We start from the raw sequence: 19,730 nt of genomic DNA on the forward strand, positions 1-19,730 counted from the left end.
ATATGGAGTTTTTTTTTATTTTTTATTTTTTGTATGAAATGATACTCTAAATAAGAAACTAAAACTGCCAGTAGGTGGCGGTAAATGTCTAAATGAGTAAGTCAGCGAGTCATTCATTCATTCAATGTGTTTAAACAGCTGATTCATTCAGGAATGAAGTAAATGGCTGTCTTTATGAATGGTTCATTGAATCATTGATTCACCTGTTTGATTCACTTAAAACGCAGATTCATTCATAAACAAAGCACCGCTGTGTGTTACTCGGAGATGCACAACAGTTCTTCTCTGGCTTTATAGGTAATATTTTTGTTGGCAAAGTTAAGCAAGAGCGGACAATATTGTGTCTAAAATATAACACAATATTAACTTTTTATTGAACTGTTGTATAAACTCAATCACATTTGCACTCAAGCTATTCTGTATCATTGATATAAATATGAGATAAACTCATACAGTTAAATTTGTTAATAATTTTGACGCATTATTTTTTCCCATAATTAATTAAATTAACGTGTTAAATCAACAGCCCCGGTCTAAATAAATTAAAAATAAAACAATAATAACTAAAATCAATTTGAATGAATTTAGGCAACCCAACATTATAGTGTACAGTATGAAAATTTGAGACTTAATTTGAGATTTGCTAAAGATTACATTTAACTGTTATTACTAGTGTTTTTAAAGATTAACTTAATGTTAGATGATAGCAAAGGTAAAGTAAATTTAAAAATTGGCGAAATGAGCATGCACAGTTAAATATGCACTATATTGTTACCGATATATTGTGCATCCCTATTTTCTATAGTACACTGTGACATCATTCTTTCTGTAATAAATACCTTTCTCACTCTTATTTTTGTCATATGCATAAATGTGGAAATGTTGTTTTCAAGTCTATGAATTTAAAATGATCCGTGAACATCTGCCGTGACATTCCCAACATTAGCAAGCACGTTCATTCGAGTCTTTCAGACAGAGCGACTGAGCCAATCGGGTGTCCATCAAAGTCTGTTTTCCGTAAGCATGTGTGTCTGCCTTCTGTGGAAGTGGGAACAGATGGCAGACACGGCTCCTGATGCGCTTACGGTAGTAGTGTTGTAAAAGGTCCAAAGATTCACGGCCCAATCCCACAATCTCCTTATCAAATAGTGTTACTTTTCACAGCCAGTTTCCGCCCACACCAATATTCACTGTTCCGGTCAGACGGTTTATTCCTAATCCGAAATGTTTGAGTCCCATACTTAGAGGAGAACAGATAGTGTAGGGGTTTGTTTGCTGTGTCATGTCAGTAAATGTAACCTAGAAGGGTAGCAGATGGCCAAGGGTGGAGTCAGGAGCCAGCCAAACCTCAGGTCATCAAGCTCCACACTCTCTCAGATGGAAATAAACATCACATGCTGAGCTGAATGACTAGGAACCATGAAAATATCTCACATGATTTTCTTGTACAGAACTTCCTGTTGTCCTGCTTGTCCTCATTATGGTTTGAGGTCCGTATTTACTCATTATGTAATAGATAATCAGCCCATTACTCACAGCAGAATGACTGTGTCATACAATATGCTGTGGACACTGTAGCATTATAATGGAGCAGGGCTGTAAACACCGTAGACTTTGAGGTGGACGTGTCCCTCTTGATCAATATAGGGTTTTAAGTGGCTAATTTCTTAAACTTTGATATTTGGTCTTCTAATCTTGAACATTTTGTTCACCGCAACATGTGTGATTCATAGCCTTGAAGGTATAGTTCACCCAAAAATGAAAATGATCCTATGATTTACTCAGCCCCAACCCCAAGCCATCCTAGGTGTATATGGAAAAATGTCCTGGCTCTTCCAAGCTTTATAATGGGAGTGAATAGTAACTTTTGAAAGATTTTGAAGCCCAAAAAGTGCATCCATCCATCATAAAAGTAATCCATATGGCTCCAGGGGGTTTATAAAGGCCTTCTAAAGTGAAGCGATGGGTTTTTGTAAGAAAAAGATCCATATTTAGAACTTATATAATAACTGGCTTCCGGCGAGTCTAGTTCCGTTCGGAGAGTGACCTGACGCCTGACATATTGACGAACACGGAAGCGCAGACGATAGAGCAAAACAAAACGCTGGTCACAAATTAGAAGTCTAAAACAAGAATTTTTAAAGAGAAATGTGGGAGGAGCTTGAGTTTGTTGCCCAGCCCTATTTGTTTGAATCAGGAGAGTCGTCTACTCTCACCTAAGCTTACGCTACATCTACATCATACACCAGAACTTGACTCTCTCCTGAATGTGCAGACGGACATTACCGGAAGCTAGTGATTACAGTTTATAAAGTTATAATTATGGATATTTTTCTTACAAAAATGCATTGCTTTGCTTCAGAAGTCCTTTATTAACCCCCTGGAGTCGTATGGATTACTTTTATGATGGATGGATGAGCTTTTTTGGGCTTAAAAAATGGCACCATTCACTCAAATTATAAAGCTTGGAAGAGCCAGGATATTTTTTTTAATGTATCTCTGATTGTACTTGGCTGAAAGAAGAAAGTCATATACACCTAGGATGGCTTGAGGGTGATTTAAGGCCGATTTTAAAGCAAAAAAAGTGCATCCATCCATCATAAAAGTACTCCACACGGCTCTGTTGTACGGCCTGTTTTGTGCTATTAGTTTTGTAAGTGATCATGCATACAATTTTTGCCTGTGAACAGTCAAAAAAAGACTAGAATATCATAGCTGTGCTTTTTTTTTGCCTTAGACCAGTAAGCATCCACCTATCGAGGACACCCTAGCAACCACATAACACACTAAAAATGACTCTGAACTCCTTCGAAAATGCAACACCCTAACAACCACCCAACACACAGCTTTTGTCTCTCTTGAAGAGCTCAAGTTTGAAAATAAACCATCTTCAAGCTTATAAAGCCACCAAGAGAACAACTGTAGTGCTACTGTAGCTTTGTTTGCTTACTCTTATTTTGTTTCTCAAGCAGTCTGTGCTGATTAAGGAAAGACTAACAATGTTTGAGTCATCTGTGCCATCTCAAGAGCGATGTAGTAAAAGTGTGGAAGAAAGAATGCAGGGACGACCGATCATATTTTTATCCGTTCTCACCACGGGGCTGTGAGCCGCTGCTCTTTGGCAGACGCGGCGGCCCTTATATGGAGTGTGGTCATGCAGGATAGGTGTGGAATGAACAGAATCCTTGCATATGGTTACACAGACCTCCTCTACACTACTGTCCTGCTCTACCTCACTCTTCATAGTTCACATGTACGGGAAACAGTGAGAAAGTTGGAGTACGAGAGGCATTAAGAGGAACAGTTGGGAGAGAGAGAGGAGAAAGAGGTGGTATTGAAAAGTTTCAAGTAGCTTTCACCATGCATGGAAAAAGGCATGGGCAGAACTTTTTAAGCCTTGTTTTTAGGATTTTTTTTCCCTGCTTTTTTTGGATGCTGTGCATAGCTACTAGAAGGGAGCGGGAAAGAGCAGGATTGCTTTGTCCACTACTACTTCCCAAAACCCCACTGACTGTGCAGATGGCCCCTCTGACAGGTTCTATTGAGATTAAGCCCTCGTGATCAGCTTCATTCTTCCTGTCAGTCAGCAGGAGTTCCTCCCACCTTCAAGGTGTTTATACCTGCTGTAGGTTAATCTGTGTGGACTGGACACATCCTTCAGTGTATATATAATGATTTTTATTATATATAATAAAAATTATATGCATATTTTATAAAATTATATATGTTAAAAAATTAATAAAATTAATATAAAATAATATTATTAAAATAATAATAATAATATAATAATAATAATAATAATAATAATAATAATATAATATAATTAACTAAAAATAATATAATTATACATTTATATATTATATAATATATAGTTATAAATAATAATAATAATAATAATAATATAATTAATATAATAATATAATTAATAAAAAATAATTATATATTATATTATATAAATATTTTATAAATTAAGTCTATTTTAATGCAAAAAGTGTATGTGTGTGTATATAATATAATGATTTTTATTATATAAAAAATTATATACATATTTTATAAAATTATATATATGTTAAAAAATTTATAAAATTAATATAAAATAATATTATTAAAATAATAATAATAATAATAATAATAATAATAATATAATTAATAAGAAATAATTATATATTTATATATTATATATAAATATTTTATAACTTAAGTCTATTTTAATGCAAAAAGTGTATGTGTGTGTAATGTTTATGTGAGATTTTGGCCAAATGACAGTAAAAACGGAGCACTCCCATACAGTAGCTACAGTGAACTTTATAATCTGTAAGATGATGAAAATGAAATGCGATGTTCTATAATGATGGACAAAACACACATGTCTGAAATTCTCAGAAATTCTCTGGTCAAAAACCATGCAACTCCATTTGAGCTTGATCTCGATAAAAGGTTAATAATATAATGACTCATACAAGTGTCTAGACGTATATAAAGCCACAATATCAATATGTATGTATGTTTCTTATCTGGTCCCACATCTTTTTATAAAGTTTTTGGCTTGTAATTTTAATTCACACATACACAAAGCAAAATTGAACTTTTAATGTGCAGCCTCTTTTAATCTGATTTACTCTAATTGAAAATGTCTGTTTTAAAATGATTATTGCCATCCAATTATGCCCTCCCCTATTCACATCTGGTGAATTACATAATCTCATTCAGTTGTCTGGCTTTGCCTCCCTTCGAGGGCTTCATGACACAGCAAGTCTCGGTTGTCATGGTTGCAATAGCAGACCCTCCGCAAGAGCCGGCCTACTTCTCAATGAGCCCTTTGATTCAAACTGTGCCATTTTTCCTTTAATAAAACTCCATTAAAACAACTTTGAATTATTGAAAATCAGCAGTTTGGCATAGAGACTGGCCTTGGATACGAATTAGTTTTTAATCAAGTATTCATTTTAGTATTTGGATATGAAATATGTCTTTTAATGAAGGTTTATAAGTGTTCACACAGGCTTTTAGGAACTATGACATGCAGTGATGACACCAATGTAAATTCATCATCTGAAGGAGCGAGGAATGGCTAGATCCTGTGTGAATATTACAGATGGCCTAAAGTCTGTGCTGATGTTCTCAGACTCGAGGCAGGAGACGAGCTCTAATTGGTACAGGGGGACTGAATAACAGCTTGTATTGTGATGTTGACCTGCAGGGTCTGACTGTGCTACTGGAAGGTTTCGAGGCGAGTCGATCGGGACACAACAGCTGCCCGGTTGGAGGCTGGGACACAGACGGACATGATGCACTGAGCTAATTAGAGAGGTCTAGACCTAAAGGGGTCATATCACGGAAAATAGGATTTTCCTTTCCTGTTTGCTCTTTTAAAATAAGAGTTTGATGTACTATGTAGACATAATCTGACTGATTTTCTCCCCAAACCATCCAGTGTCCTATTGACACAATCTGAGTGACACAGATTCTTTGCATTAAAGGGTTAGATCACCCAAAAATTTTTATTTTCCAATTATTTGGGAAAAAAAAAAAAAAAAAATAAATAAATAAATATATATATATATATATATATATATATATATATATATATATATATATATATATATATATACACACATACATATGTGTATATATGTGTGTGAGTGTGTGTGTGTATATATATATATATATATATATATATATATATATATATATATATATATATATATATATTTAAAAATATCCTTCCCAGCTTTATAATGGGAGAGAATAGTAACTAAGATTTTGAAGCCCAAAAAGCTCATCCATCATAAAAGTAATCCATACAACTCCAGGGGGTTAATAAAGGCCTTCTGAAGCGAAGCGATGCGTTTTTGTGAGAAAAATATCTATATTTATATCTTTATAGGCTATAATCACTAGCTTCCGGTAATGTCTGTCGGCACGTTCACGAGAGAGTGGAGTTTTGGTGTATGACGTATGATGTAGGAGTAGCAAAAGCTTAGGTGAGAGTAGACGCCTCTCGCAGTTCAAACAAATAGGGCTGGGCAAAAAACTCAAGCTCCTCCAACATTTCTCTTTAAAAATTCTCATTTTAGACTTCTAATTCATGACTGGTGTTTTGTTTTGCTTTATCCTCTGCGCTTTCGTGTTCGTCAGTACATCATGTGTCGGTTCAAAATCCACTCTTCTGCCGGAACTAGACTCGCATACGGAAGCCAGTGATTCTAGTCTATAAAGTTATAAATATGGATATTTGTCTTGCAAAAAAAATGCATTGCTTCGCTTCAGAAGGCCTTTAATAACCACCTGGAATCGTATGGATTACTTTTATGATGGATGGATGTGCTTTTTTGGTCTTCAAAATCTTAGTTACTATTTACTTCCATTATAAAGCTGGGAAGAGCCAGGATATTTTAATATAACTCCCACTGTGTTTGGCTGAAAGAAGAAAGTCATATACACCTAGGATAACTTCAGGGTGAGTAAATGATGGGATAATTTTCATTTTTGGGTGAACTGTCCCTTTAAGCTTTGTGCTACTATAGTTAGATGTAAGTGAGTGTCTGATTGTTGTAGAGATGTGCTGGAGACGATCTGTGAACCTCAGGTTCAGCTCCGTCAACTGATACTGCTGCCTCTGTGCTCTGTTGGTTTGCCGTTGGGTTTCCTCATTAGTCTGGGCGCACACAGAGAATGGAAATCAATTAATTAATGCACTCGCTATGATTTATTCATGATGTCGATCCATGGTGAAGAATCGCCTCACCAGGTAGGAAAGAGCACAGCACGCTTTGTGGTGAAAGCAGGCCAAGCGCTGGAAAAAACCCAATCGTTTAGCTATCGTCCTTTGTGCATTTGTGCTAAAGTCAGCCTGATTTGCTGTTTGCAACCTGTTAAATGACATTTGAGCTAAACAGTGATGAAAAATGTAGACTTGATTATATCCATCTGAGATTATTTAGATCGTTAAAAGTGGACGTTGTACACTAGATTGAGCCTGACCACAGTCAAACAATGCCTTAATATCCAGCTAGCTGTTGGTTAACATCATCCAGACAGAGTGCTTGTCCCAAAACTAATGGTTTTTTTTTAAATAGGTTTTTGGTTAAATGCATGAAATAACACAATTTTCAAGCTATATTCCTACAACATAAAATAGATAAATAATACCCCACTCAAGATTTTTCTTAAGCTTTAACATGTCTTTTGACATGTCGCTACAGCAAATGGGACTACAGAGGTTGTTGGGTACATTAAACATCTTCACACCAAACAGGAAAACTCATCTAATCGCCTTGTTGTGTTTGTACTCACAATCTTGTGGACTATTCTAACTGGGACTTTCCAGCTTCTAGATTTTAAATAAAGATTGAAAGAGGTGTCAGAAACATAATGATGGTGACTTTGAGGTGCTAAATGATCTACTTATCTTCACTTTTCCTAACTTACATGCATGTCAGACACATCTTGACCTTCTTCGATACTTAAAGTGTAATTTCATTTATTATGGATGTAAGATGAAACGTGTCTCTTAACCAAACTGGATCCTCTTAGTATGCCATGCAATTTGCTGTCTAAAAGGGAGGTGTGGCTCTAACATTTTTGTGTGGGATACTTGTTCTCTGGAACATGTTAGTTGAAGTCAGCGCAAAGCGTTGTGATGGGCCGAATGAGTCTGTGCTGATTGGACGAGCAGCTCAGGTCATTCATTGTGGCCCAACCAACATTCATGGAATGCTGAAAGGTCGTTAAGGGTCAAAGGTTGCACATGCTTGAGATTACAGCCTCTCCGTGCCTTCTTATTAGGAAAACAAAGCCCATCGCTTCTCGTCTATCCTTAGTTTAGGTTCATTTCGAGTCTTCAGAAGACGGGCTGCTTCTAAGTATCCCGTCGCAGTTGAAATATCCGGCTGATTCCTCAGCCAACTTTTTTCCCTCTCCGCTGCATTCTGTGGTTTGGCATTCCACTGAAAACATTCCATCTGTGGGGGCTGGACCGGGATAGACTGATCCTTCTAGTGAGGGGAAAAAAAACCAAACACGTGGAGGAAAGTGGGAGGGATGAAGAAAGATCGCGTTAGCTCCTGCTGCAGCTTCCACTAGAATGAATGGGAATGCTAATGACTTTCAGAAAATGCTACACTTTCAGAAAAAAGGTACAAAAGCAGTCACTGGGGGCGTTACCCTTTCAAAAGGTACTAATATGCACCCTTTATGGGAAAATAAGGTATATTTTTTGAAAGGGTGCCACCCCAGTGACAACGTTTGTACTTTATTTTCCCTGAGAGTGTATGATTGTTTAGGTGTTCAGCCAGTTGTATCACAGCAGGAGTGCTTGTCTCTACCATTCAACTTGGTAGGAATAGTTTCAAATTTTAGCTGCAGAATCAATCATCTTTGGCTGTCTTGTCATGCACAGCATACTCTTCTCCACTGTGGTCTGTTCTTTTAAGCAGTTCTGAGTCTTTGGCCTGAGGCTGACCGATAGCTTTGTGTGAGTTATCACTCTGAAGCTCCACCCTCAGGCAATGGACTCGTAACAGTAGTTCTTGAGCACAGCTGTCTGTCATACTGTCAGGACTGTGTGTTCTGTGCGGTCAGTCTTGTGTTGGACCCTCAGGTCTGGAAAAGGGAAGTGCAAATGCTTGCATCAGCGGTAAAAGTTTATGCTGACGTGACGTGAAATGAAATAAAAGTGCTAAGGCCTCAGGTGTTAAATCACCCCACTAGCAGTTAGCAGATGTTAATTGGTTCTGAATGGTTATTAGTATGTTGTTATGCAGTTTCTGGGTGGTTATATATGTCACTTTAGCCCTTTTTGACTAGTAAGCAGTGTTTCTCTTATGGTGTGATCACATTTATCATTGTTTGGCAAATTTTAGTGTGAAATCAAGTCAGATGGAATCCATATGATGTGGATTTTTGTGTGAGAGCAAAAGATTTTCCCATGCAGATTTCGCCTCAGGTTCAGTTGATTATGCAAATTCGCTGTATTGAGCAACAGACAGCTGCTTGGTTTGAAAGTGACTTCTCTTTCATATATTGCTACACTATTGACAGTCGACAATTAACCTTTTTTTTTTTAAAAATTATATGTAATTTAATGCCTTACTGTGCTAACTTAGTCAAGAGTAGTTTAGATAAGTTAGAGCTATGGCTTAGTGGTTAGTGCACCAGATGTATGAAGGTGCTGGTCTGCATTGTTTTATTTATCCTAAATAATTTAGTTTTTCCCAACGGTTTTTTTTTTTTTTTTTTTTTGTAACTCTTTCCCTGCACTGTAAACCCAAATAAGTTGGCAAAACTCAAAAAAATGGTTACATCAGATTTTTAAGAAATTCAAAATTTAAGTAAGAAGAACTAGCAGATTTTTTTTTTTTTTTTCTTTTCTGTACTCAAACCTTTTAATTGTTCTTAAATTGAAATAAATTGAAATTCATACATTTAACTTAAAATTATCCTGTAATCTCAACGTAAACATTTTCATTAGTGGAAACTTAGCTAGCTATGACTAGGTAATACAGAAAATGCTATCTTGCCAATAGCTCGGTATAGCACTTGCTGAATGAGTACAGCAGTATAAAACATTAAACTTAACTGCTCTCAAACCAAGCCGCATGCACCACTTGTCACCATGAACTCTCCTAAAACCCACTCTCCTAAAAAGTGGGTTACTCTCCTAAAACTCTCCTAAAACCCACATTAAAACTCTTTTAAATTAGCATAACAAAACATTAATCACTACTAAATCTCCCACTAAACACAAATCATGCTCAAAAAAACATTATATAACACTTAATTTTAGCATTTACTCTTCCTTTCGAGTGCCATGGGCAAAGCATGCTGGGAAACAGAAATCCCAGCCCAGTTTCAGTTAAACTTAAGTTTGTCTAAATTAAAAGAAATGAGTTCATAAATGAGTTCATCAAAAGCAATGAAACAGTATCAGTACTGTGAACTCGAAAGAAAAATAAAGTGCTAAATACTATAAATAATTAGTAAATTTAATTTGACTGAACTAATTTGTTTAATTATTTTGAGCGTTAGGGTTTACAGTGTGATGTTGACAGAATTTTCCATCATTTATGACACAACGCTACCCCGCCATTGACGGAATTTTCCAGCAATCCATGTTTTCACTGCTATATGGTAGGGGGCGCTATTATGCATCTTCTGAAAGAGTACAGAATCTCTGGATCAAACACAGGCGAAGAAGAAGCAGAAACAAGCCATAGAAGCATTACTTATGCACATGTAAACTAACGCGATCTTCAAATATTAATTTTCATATAAATCAAAACTGCCTAACGTTACCGAATGAAATGTCAAACCCAGGAAGAGGTACAGGGCTGTGCAAGATTTCGGGGTTTTAGTAAACGCAATCTAATCGATCTATGTTTTGATCATCATTCTGAATCCGATCCGGATGTAGTCTTTGACAAAAAAGTGATTTTCTCAGCTTTTTGTTCAAAATGTTTTTTATGAAACTTACTAGAGCTGGGTAAAAAAATATAAATTTCTCGATTTTAATCGATTCTCATTTTTATGAACCGATATTGATTCTTAAATCCCAAGAATCGATTAGTCTAGTCTGTTTTCAGTTGATGAATAAACAACAGATGGCTGTAGCCTCAGATCAAGAGAGGCGGCAACGCGAAGCGCACGTGAACTGATCATCTCCTCCACTTTAATACCAGTTACAGCACGAAATAAACATGAATGAACACTCAAAGGTATGTTCAAAGATACAGTACAACTTACCGAAATCCGTATCCTGTCTAATGAAATAGCTCAATCAGTGTTTCAAACGCGAAAGACATCGATGAAACAGCTTGTAAGCAATGTCACGTAACACCACATTTACCTCAGAAACCATATTCAGTGACCATAACTCATTAGTCAGCTATAAAACTGAACTAGAGAATAGCATTTTCTAAATTTGCACCATATTACACATTCGTTATAATGTTTTTCAATATTTAATGCATGTTTGAATAAATCCGTCAAGTTTTTATAACAGCCACCATTTAAATAATGTATTTCAAAAAAACGAATTGGAGTAGAAATATAATTACATAATTGTAAAGTTAGTATTTTAACTTTATTATTATAAAAACTTGCTTAACTTCCACTAATTTAAGTGTTTGTATACAAATCAGTTAATTTTAACCTTCAATATTATAGTAATGTAGAACTGATTCCCATGTATTGTTTACAGCATTAGTTGAGATTTTTTTCCTTGAGAAAATTTGCCATGTACTGTTCCTTATATCCATAATAATCGATATCGAATCGAATTTAATCAAAATCGAATCGAATTGCAAGCTTGTGAATTGAAATTGAATCGAATTTTGAAATTTGTGTCAATACCCAGCCCTGAAACTTACCCGCATTCAAGTGTTGATAAAAAAGAATGCATAAAGCTAGATATATATTTATTTATTTATTTATTTATTTATTTATTTATTTTATTTTTTTTATTTATTTATTTATTTATTTTTTGATATATTGCATGTTCAGATATTTAATACAATAAAATATTCTGGGGGCCATGAAAATTTTGGCAGGGAAAGAGTTAATAAAAGCGGCAAAAGCCTGAAAATAAAACAAATCAATAGATGTTAGGGGAAATTTTGTGTTTATAAGAGTGATCCAGTAGACAACATGAAAGAAGCTGATAAAAAAATGCTGGAATGTTTCAGTCAATGGGCATGGATTGTTTTTCATTTTTAGCGTCTGATTCTGCAGTAATCAATGTAGTCTGCTGATTGTTTCATTCTGAAAATCAACATCGATAAGGAGCATCTCTGAAATGAAGTTTCATCACTCAGAACAAGAAGGGATCTCCAGCGATGAGGCGGTGCGTTTCAGGGTGGATGTGATAGTAAAGCAGGGGGTTTGAGTTTAATATCTGCAGGAAATGTCCATCCCAGTGCCTTAGGGTGGGGAGATTTGCTTGAAGTGTAGGAGTGGAGATTAGAGGCAGGACAAGACAGGGCAAAAATTTCCACCAGAAAGGATGTGTGATGTGGCGTGATATGGAGTGGAAAGAAAAGACGTCAATTGCACAGAATGATCTGTCTGATGTCTGAGAGAAACCCAAACCACTGCATACTCTGATAAATGGTTTGTTGATATTGCTATCGATCTGATGTTTGTGTCTGATCGGGGTCTGCGCCAGTTTATAGACCTGTAGGAGGTGTTCAGACTTGCCTCTGCTAGTCTTAGGTTTCAGTTGATTGCCATTTTAATATAATATCACCATATCAGATATGTACAAAGCTTGCAGGCCTGATTCATTATGGTATACTTAATATAGCAGTTCTTGTCAGATTAAGGTTGTTCAATACACTATGGAGGCTTGCTTGCAATTTGTTCTCATGTCACTGAAGATCTGCATCTTTTCTCCTCTGTCCTGACCATGTGCTTGACTGTTGTCCCATCATGCCTCTGACAGCTTCTACCTCAGCCTCTTAGGTTTTCTTTAGCGCATTTGGCACTTTTATGTTCAAATAAAGCCAGTAAATGATCAAACTGAAGATTTTAGAAGTGCTTGATCCATGCTTTGTCCTGTCAAAGGTTTTATTCCCCTTCTTTTTGAGTTAAAGGCTGGCTGGTACTTCATATTGATTTTTGTGTGCCATGTCTTGCTCTTTAGAAGTGATTTCACAAGCACTGCATGAATCTGGTCTCATTCTGAAAGATGTTTTATACTGTATAGTCTTTCAAAAAGTCGAAATAACAGATTTAAACAGGTCTGCTTGTTATATGAATTTCATTCAATTTTTTTACACTTTTAATGTTTTTGCTTTTTCACTGAACAAACACGGCAACAACAATGAAAAAAAAATAAACGATGACAAAACAACATTTGAGGGATGAATGTATACAAAGACAAATTATCATTTGACAGGTAATGCTAAAGCTGAATGCAAATTCTTAAATATTGTGGAGTCATTTAATCCTACAAATATAAACTAAAATAAATATAATATCTGTACTACGATTATGACTATATTATAATTGTAAATACAATACAAAAAGAGAAATAAAGTGCATTATCCTGACTTGTCAGCCGTCTAATAATACTTTAGGCACAATATTAAATACATTATCAATGAATACAGATTTCACTCAATTACTAACGGGCAATTTCATTCTATTTTAATTTAACTTTCGGAAAATACTATTTGATTTACAATTCTGCATCCCGTTTGCTTCCTCAGTTTTCAATTTAAAGCCTGTAGTTGTAAACCGGTCAGGGGACATTATTTATTTATTTGTTTGTTTGTATTGTTTATATTTGTTTTTTTAATATTTTTTTTAAATATTTTTAACATTTTATTTTATTATTTTTATTTTTACATTTATTTCTATTTGTACCTTCATTTATTTGTTTTTGTTATTTATTTCTTTTTATTTATATTTTTATTTATTTTTGTTTATATTTATTTTTTATTTTATTATATTTGTTTATTTATTTTATCTTTATTTTTATTTATTTATTTATGTTTAACATTTATTTATTTTATTTTTATTTTCACATTTATTTATTTTTATTTGTACCTTTATTTGTTTTAGATTTGTTTATATTTATTGTTTATATTTATTTTATTTTTATCTTTAAATGTATTTATTTATTTTATCTTTATTTTTGTTATTTACTTATTTATTTATTTTTTAACCTTATTGTTTTACATTTATTTATTTTATTGTTTTTATTTTTTACATTTATTTATTTTTACCTTTATTTATTTTTACATTTATTTGTAAATATTTATTCGCAAATGATTTAATTACAAATATTATTTAATTTTTTATAGATATTATTTATTCACTTAAATTTAAATGATAAAATTAAAAAAATGGCAATTATGAAAGAAGTACTATGTCCATATACAAGTACATTATATCTTTGTTCTTTGTTCTTCTACCTCTCTCCCTTCTGTCTCTTTCTCTCTCTCTCACTCTCTTTTCCAAACGCACACACAACAGAGATAACAGCAGCCAGAGGAGACTAATGAATAATGTAGAGTCCTGTCTCTGTGGTGCCATTAGAAACTGTTGAGAATATAAAGTCAATATTTACAGAGTAATACAGCCATCAGTGTCTCTTTCTGTAAATATGTGTATAATTCAAAGCTTCTAACTGATGACCATGATTCACTTTTTTCATTAGCCTATTGCTTTATTATTGTGTGTGTGTGTGTGTGTGTGCGGTATGAATGTCGTGTGTCTGAGTTGCCTGTTTTGTCGTGACAGAAGCAGGTGTTTTCTTGAGTTACGGTCTAGTGTCAAGCCAAAAACATACTGTCCTCTTCTTGTATGTAAATTGGTTTATCATATCAAGGAAATTGACAGCGCACCTTCTGTCTCACATCACAAGTTCATGGAGGAGCACCTGTTGCTGTATCCATGTGGTAATCAGACAAAAACATGCACAAAAAATGAATAGTTGTCGCATTCATACCTCCCTAAATCAAACCACCCTCTGTCTGATTACACCATACTGCATATTTTTGGCTGTAACATTTTCCTACAGTGTTAGGGAAAAGGGCGCCAGTAACCATGGTGATGACTGCGGATATATTTGTGACTATTCTTAAATTCATGCCCTCTGGCCTTCCTGAACCCCTTCTATTACCTTCTCCTTGTTCCAGCGTAGCTCTTGTAAACTGCTTATTTGGTCCTCTCTGAGATGGCATGAATCCCTCTCCTTTGGGACTTGTTGTTCAGTGTGGTTGGAGAGCATGGCCTGTATTTACCCCGGGTCTCTAGAGAGCTGCTCCAGGTGGAAGTAATAGCCGCCTGTCTTTAGAGCTCTAAAACTCACTCCAGCCCCCAGAGATTCAGTGTCCCGAGTACATCCTCACAGCTGATGTAGTGTTTTGAGAAAACTCTGGAGTCATACAAGGTTTAAGGGAATTACTAATAAGGCAAGGCAAGTTGCTTATAGTTGTGTTTGTTTGTTTACTTACTTATTTATTTATTTTGTTTTTATTTAAATGTTTTTATTTATATTTGTTTATTTTTTAAATGTCATAAATATTTATTTAGGATTTTTATTTTTTATTTGTTTTTTGTTTCTATTAATTTATTTATTTTATGTATTTTATTTATATTTATTTATATTTGTTTATTTTTTAAATGTTGTAAATATTTATTTTGATCAATTAATTTTTGTTTCTATTTATTTATTATTTTTATTTTTATTTAATTTTTTTAATGTAACAAATATTTATTTGGGTTTTTATACATTTTTATTTGCTTTATTATTTATTTTGATTCATTTATTTTTGTTTCTATTTGTTTATTATTTGTTTTTATTTTTATGGTTTTATTTATATTTGCTTTAATTTCTGATTTTAATTGTATATTTATTTTCATTTATGTATTTATTTGTTTTTAAGTGGTAAGTTTTGGTAGCACTTTATTTTACAGTGACCCTGTTACACATCTTACATGTACTTACTATAGTAAATTATGCATAATTACAAACAACTAAACCTAACCATAATTATATAGTAAGAACATATTTTTAATAACTATTACTCATTACTTATTTGTATAATTATACTTTAACCAGGGCACCTTAAAATAAAGTGTTGCCTAAGTTTGTATTAATTAAATTGACAAACCTAATATATTGTATTAGTATGTCTTTTTTAAGATTATATCACATATATCATACCAAATATAGCCAGAATTGTAGTATAGCTAGTATGTTGAAAGAGAGCATTGTTTACACAGACTTTATCTCTTCTTCATTTGTTTCTTCTGCAGCATCTCCAGATGACCATCCAGGCCCTCCAGGACGAGCTGCGGATCCAGAGAGATCTGAACCAGCTGTTCCAGCAGGACTCCAGCGTTCGTCCCGGCGAGCCCCTGACCGCCGAGCTGACCGAGGAGAACTTCCAGCGGCTGCATGGCGAGCACGAGCGGCAGGCCAAGGAACTCTTCCTCCTGAGGAAGACTCTGGAGGAGATGGAGCTGCGCATCGACACGCAGAAACAGACGCTCTGCGCCCGGGACGAGTCTATCAAGAAGCTCCTGGAGATGTTGCAGAGCAAAGGGCTGTCGGCCAAGGCCAGCGAGGAGGACCACGAGCGCACGCGGAGGCTGGCCGATGCCGAGATGCATATCCATCACCTGGAAAGCCTTCTGGAGCAGAGGGAGAAGGAAACAGCCTTGCTGAGGGAGGTGAGAGCGCTGGTGAACCATCAAACAACACTAATGCAACCTTTAATCAACCAAATAGAAAAGTATTTACAAAACTGCATGAAATATGTCACCTAGTACTTTGGGTGTGACGAGATCTTGTGCCACAAGATCTTGCGAGATTAAAATGTGACAAGATTTCTCGTCGAGATGAAAAGCTGTCTCGCGATATTGCCGTCAGTGTGAGGGTGAAATTAGCATAGAATATGCCACCGCTATGTTTGCATTACACCTCCACTGTCATTTTGCTTTTTATAGAAATAAAACCCATTTCATTCAGTTGGATAACGGTTGCTTCAATCCCATCCAGCTCATCAAACATGAGCTGTCGTACGTAGTGCAGCAGGGATCAGAGTTCACTGATCACGTGACGAGATGACTGACGAGACCATGGCGGAGGATTCGTTGCACAACAGAGCCGAAAAGCATCTGATAAAGCATCTGATAGCGCCGCCGCTCCCTATACACAGAGTACGTGCGATCGCTAAATCGAAAGCGAAAGTAAAACGCGAGCGCACATTCAAACGCGATTTCAATACCCCGCATTTTGAAAGCGGCTCCGTGATGCATGGAAATATCTCCCAATATGAAAGCTATCTTAGGCTGGGCTGTGTAGTTGTAGCCATCTCTTAGCTCTGTATCATAATGAAGAAAAATTTGCTCTCTATTGAATATTGAGAGAGTACTTTGATTATGGTTGCACTTATTGTTTGCGCTTAATAAGACTAAGCGAAAACTGTTATTCAATTTGATTTATACTGTTTTTATTTCTGTGATCAATTTGTGGAAAGGAGTTCAGTTAGGAGGTCAAAAGTTGTAGAAGCTCATAAATCAGTCTTGTCATACCCATACCTAGTACCTTAGCAACATTTAAAGGTGCAGTATGTAGGATTTCTGTCCGCTAGAGGTCGCTAGAGGCCTATTCAAAACAAAGGCGTAGCTTGATGACGCCAAGTTTGAGCGCGGAAACTTGGGACATGTGGTCTTCACCTCAACGGACGGTGCAAAAGAATAGGGATAGGACTTGGGAAGAAATCATGTTCATGGATGTGATTATTAACGTTATTGTAGTATGAAGCAGAGCAGGACCGAGTGTTGTGGGAGCTGAACGAGGCCGTTGGAGCGATTGCGCAACACGCCTTACGAGCAGCGGGACTTTTATTATGCCACAGTCGCCGGCGCCGCTTCCGCTTTTCCGGTCATGAGTATGAGGTAACGCAGCTCTATTCATCATATTAGATACATTTGAGTGTGTTGAAAATGATGTTATAACGTTACTCTGTGCGTTCGCTCGGTGGCTGCTGTGAGACACTTGTTTGAGACACACTGCAGTAATTAAATCGATTTTAGAATAACATATTAAATACTGGATGGCTTGTGTTGATAAATGGCACGCAATTAATTTTAAAACATATTGTATGATGGAGAAAATTCTGTATTACTAAAAATAAAGCTGCATCTGATTATGCTATGTTAGCTACTTGAAAAAATAGTGTTTTTCTCTGAGGCATGGTAAAGCATGGTACTCGCAAAAAGTCAAGAAAATTAGATTTAAACAATAAGACCAAACGTGTTGAGCTATATAACAATAATTAGTGTTCTGTCTATAAATATATCAAAACAGTTGTTGCCTTGTCTATTAAAACGTGTAATATATTAAAGCGTCTTTGGTGTTTCCATGCTTTCTACAAAATAAAACCGGAAACCGAGGCAGACCGAGGGTTAACGCGGCTATGACGCATTTGAGAGGCGACTCCTCACGCGTCCCGGAGCCTTGGTTAAAATTTTGTATTTTTCTCACGATTTACAAATAGTTGGAAAAATTTGGGATATTGTAAGTACTCAAGTGAACAAAATATATAACACTGGCCTAGTGGTTTTTGGATATTTTACTGCAAAAATCATACATATTGCACCTTTAAATGACTGTTGTGGATTGAATAACACTAAATGCACAAATTAAACAGCTGCTCTGGAAAATATGCTTGGTCATTTTTCCAGAGATGATGATGATGATGATGATTCGCAATAAAATGTTTTTGCTAGGACTCCCAATTATGGTGATGATGAATCAAGGGCTCTAGAATAGATTAGTCATTTTAAACTGCTCCGGACGAGCAAGCTTACCGAGAGAGAGGGAGAGTGAGAGAGGGAAACCTGTTACAAATTGAAGGCATTGAACATTTGTTGCTATAGAAACGGGAGAGACTGAAAAGAACATTGATGAAAGGAGACACAGATGTTGCTGAGTGCAAAAACTGTTAATGTGGCGGAAGACACATTCATCACATTTAGTTTAGTAGTTTTATCTCGAGGAGGGATCTGATTGATGTTTATTCAAGTTCAACTGACATTTCTCAGTCAGATCTGTTGCATAATAGAGCTTTATAATCCTTAACATGGAAGAGAATTAGCTTGCAAGTCAAGGGTTCCCTTGGGAGTTTCCAATGGGCTTTTAGCATAGTGGTTTTTGATTTATGAGTAAAATAAGAGGCATGTTTTGTTGACAGAAATACAGTCATACCTCAAAGGTTGCAAGTTGCTATTAAGTTGGACTGACAGGGATGTGAGTTTATGTGCTTGATGAATTGGGCAGCCGTTATAGTCCTGTAATGTATACTTTCATCGTTTCATCTCAGTATGAGATTCAGTGCTGTCAGGAGATGGTTTAGGTAGTTTTGAAAGGAGTTCTGTCTGGCATTCTCACTCTGTATTTCTGTCAGGCATCTTCTGAGACAGCCAACAGCCAATAGCAGAACTTTGGCAACAGTGACATCTAGTGGCCAGTTAATGAAATGGCATAATCAACACTCACTATGGTTGTGCCCGAAAGCTTAGACAGTTGACTTGTTGCCTCGCTACCCTATCAGGCAATGACTTTGCAGGCAGCATTTTCACATGAAGGTACCTCACGATTTTGGACAAATTTCTGAGGCAGCATAATAGTTTAATGATCTACACTAAGAGCGAGCTTTGGTCATGACTAAGTGAATACTTAATTACTACAAAACTAATTTCTCACTACAAATGACATCAAAACTGAAAAACGTTGGTCAAAAATGTACATTTACTGAACACATAAACTGACCACCAAATGCAACTTTAAGGCACCATCTTTATCTTTAAATCACACTTTTAATTGTTTTCTCTTTACATATCTTTAATTAACATTCAAAGCCAAATTAGATCAAATGGCTGTAAGATGTTTTTTTATTTTTTATGAGCATTTGTGATTTTAGCAGTGTCATAACATCCTGGAATAGACAGTAATGTTGTAGCTCTTTCAGATATGAGTGTCATTCAAGAGCAGCTCTCAACAGTTAAATTCCCTGAAGCGTTGCTCTGCTTCCGATATGCTCTCTGTGACTCCACACATGTAGATGAATGGCTGTTTTTCCACGTCGGTCACTCTCTCTCTTCATGTGCTTTCATATCTGAAGGGTTTGGTGTCCATATTTTGTGTTTGAATGATGATTTTGATGTCTTTAATTGCCCGCAGGGTGCAGGCTCTTTGTGTTCAGTGCACGTTG

General features: G+C 35.7%; 1 protein-coding gene across 6 annotated transcripts in view; it reads left to right on the forward strand.

The window, feature by feature from the left end:
- Positions 1 to 19,730, forward strand: part of erc1b (ELKS/RAB6-interacting/CAST family member 1b) — a 220,437-nt gene that overhangs the window by 15,154 nt on the left and 185,553 nt on the right. For all 6 annotated transcript variants that reach the window (XM_051890004.1, XM_051890009.1, XM_051890005.1 and 3 more), the window contains exon 3: positions 15,766 to 16,182. In XM_051890004.1, the coding sequence (XP_051745964.1) occupies positions 15,766 to 16,182 (417 nt within the window). The remainder of the gene's footprint in view (positions 1 to 15,765; positions 16,183 to 19,730) is intronic.

This window comes from Ctenopharyngodon idella, chromosome 4 (assembly GCF_019924925.1).
Source record: "Ctenopharyngodon idella isolate HZGC_01 chromosome 4, HZGC01, whole genome shotgun sequence".
NCBI classification, from domain to species: Eukaryota; Metazoa; Chordata; class Actinopteri; order Cypriniformes; family Xenocyprididae; genus Ctenopharyngodon; species Ctenopharyngodon idella.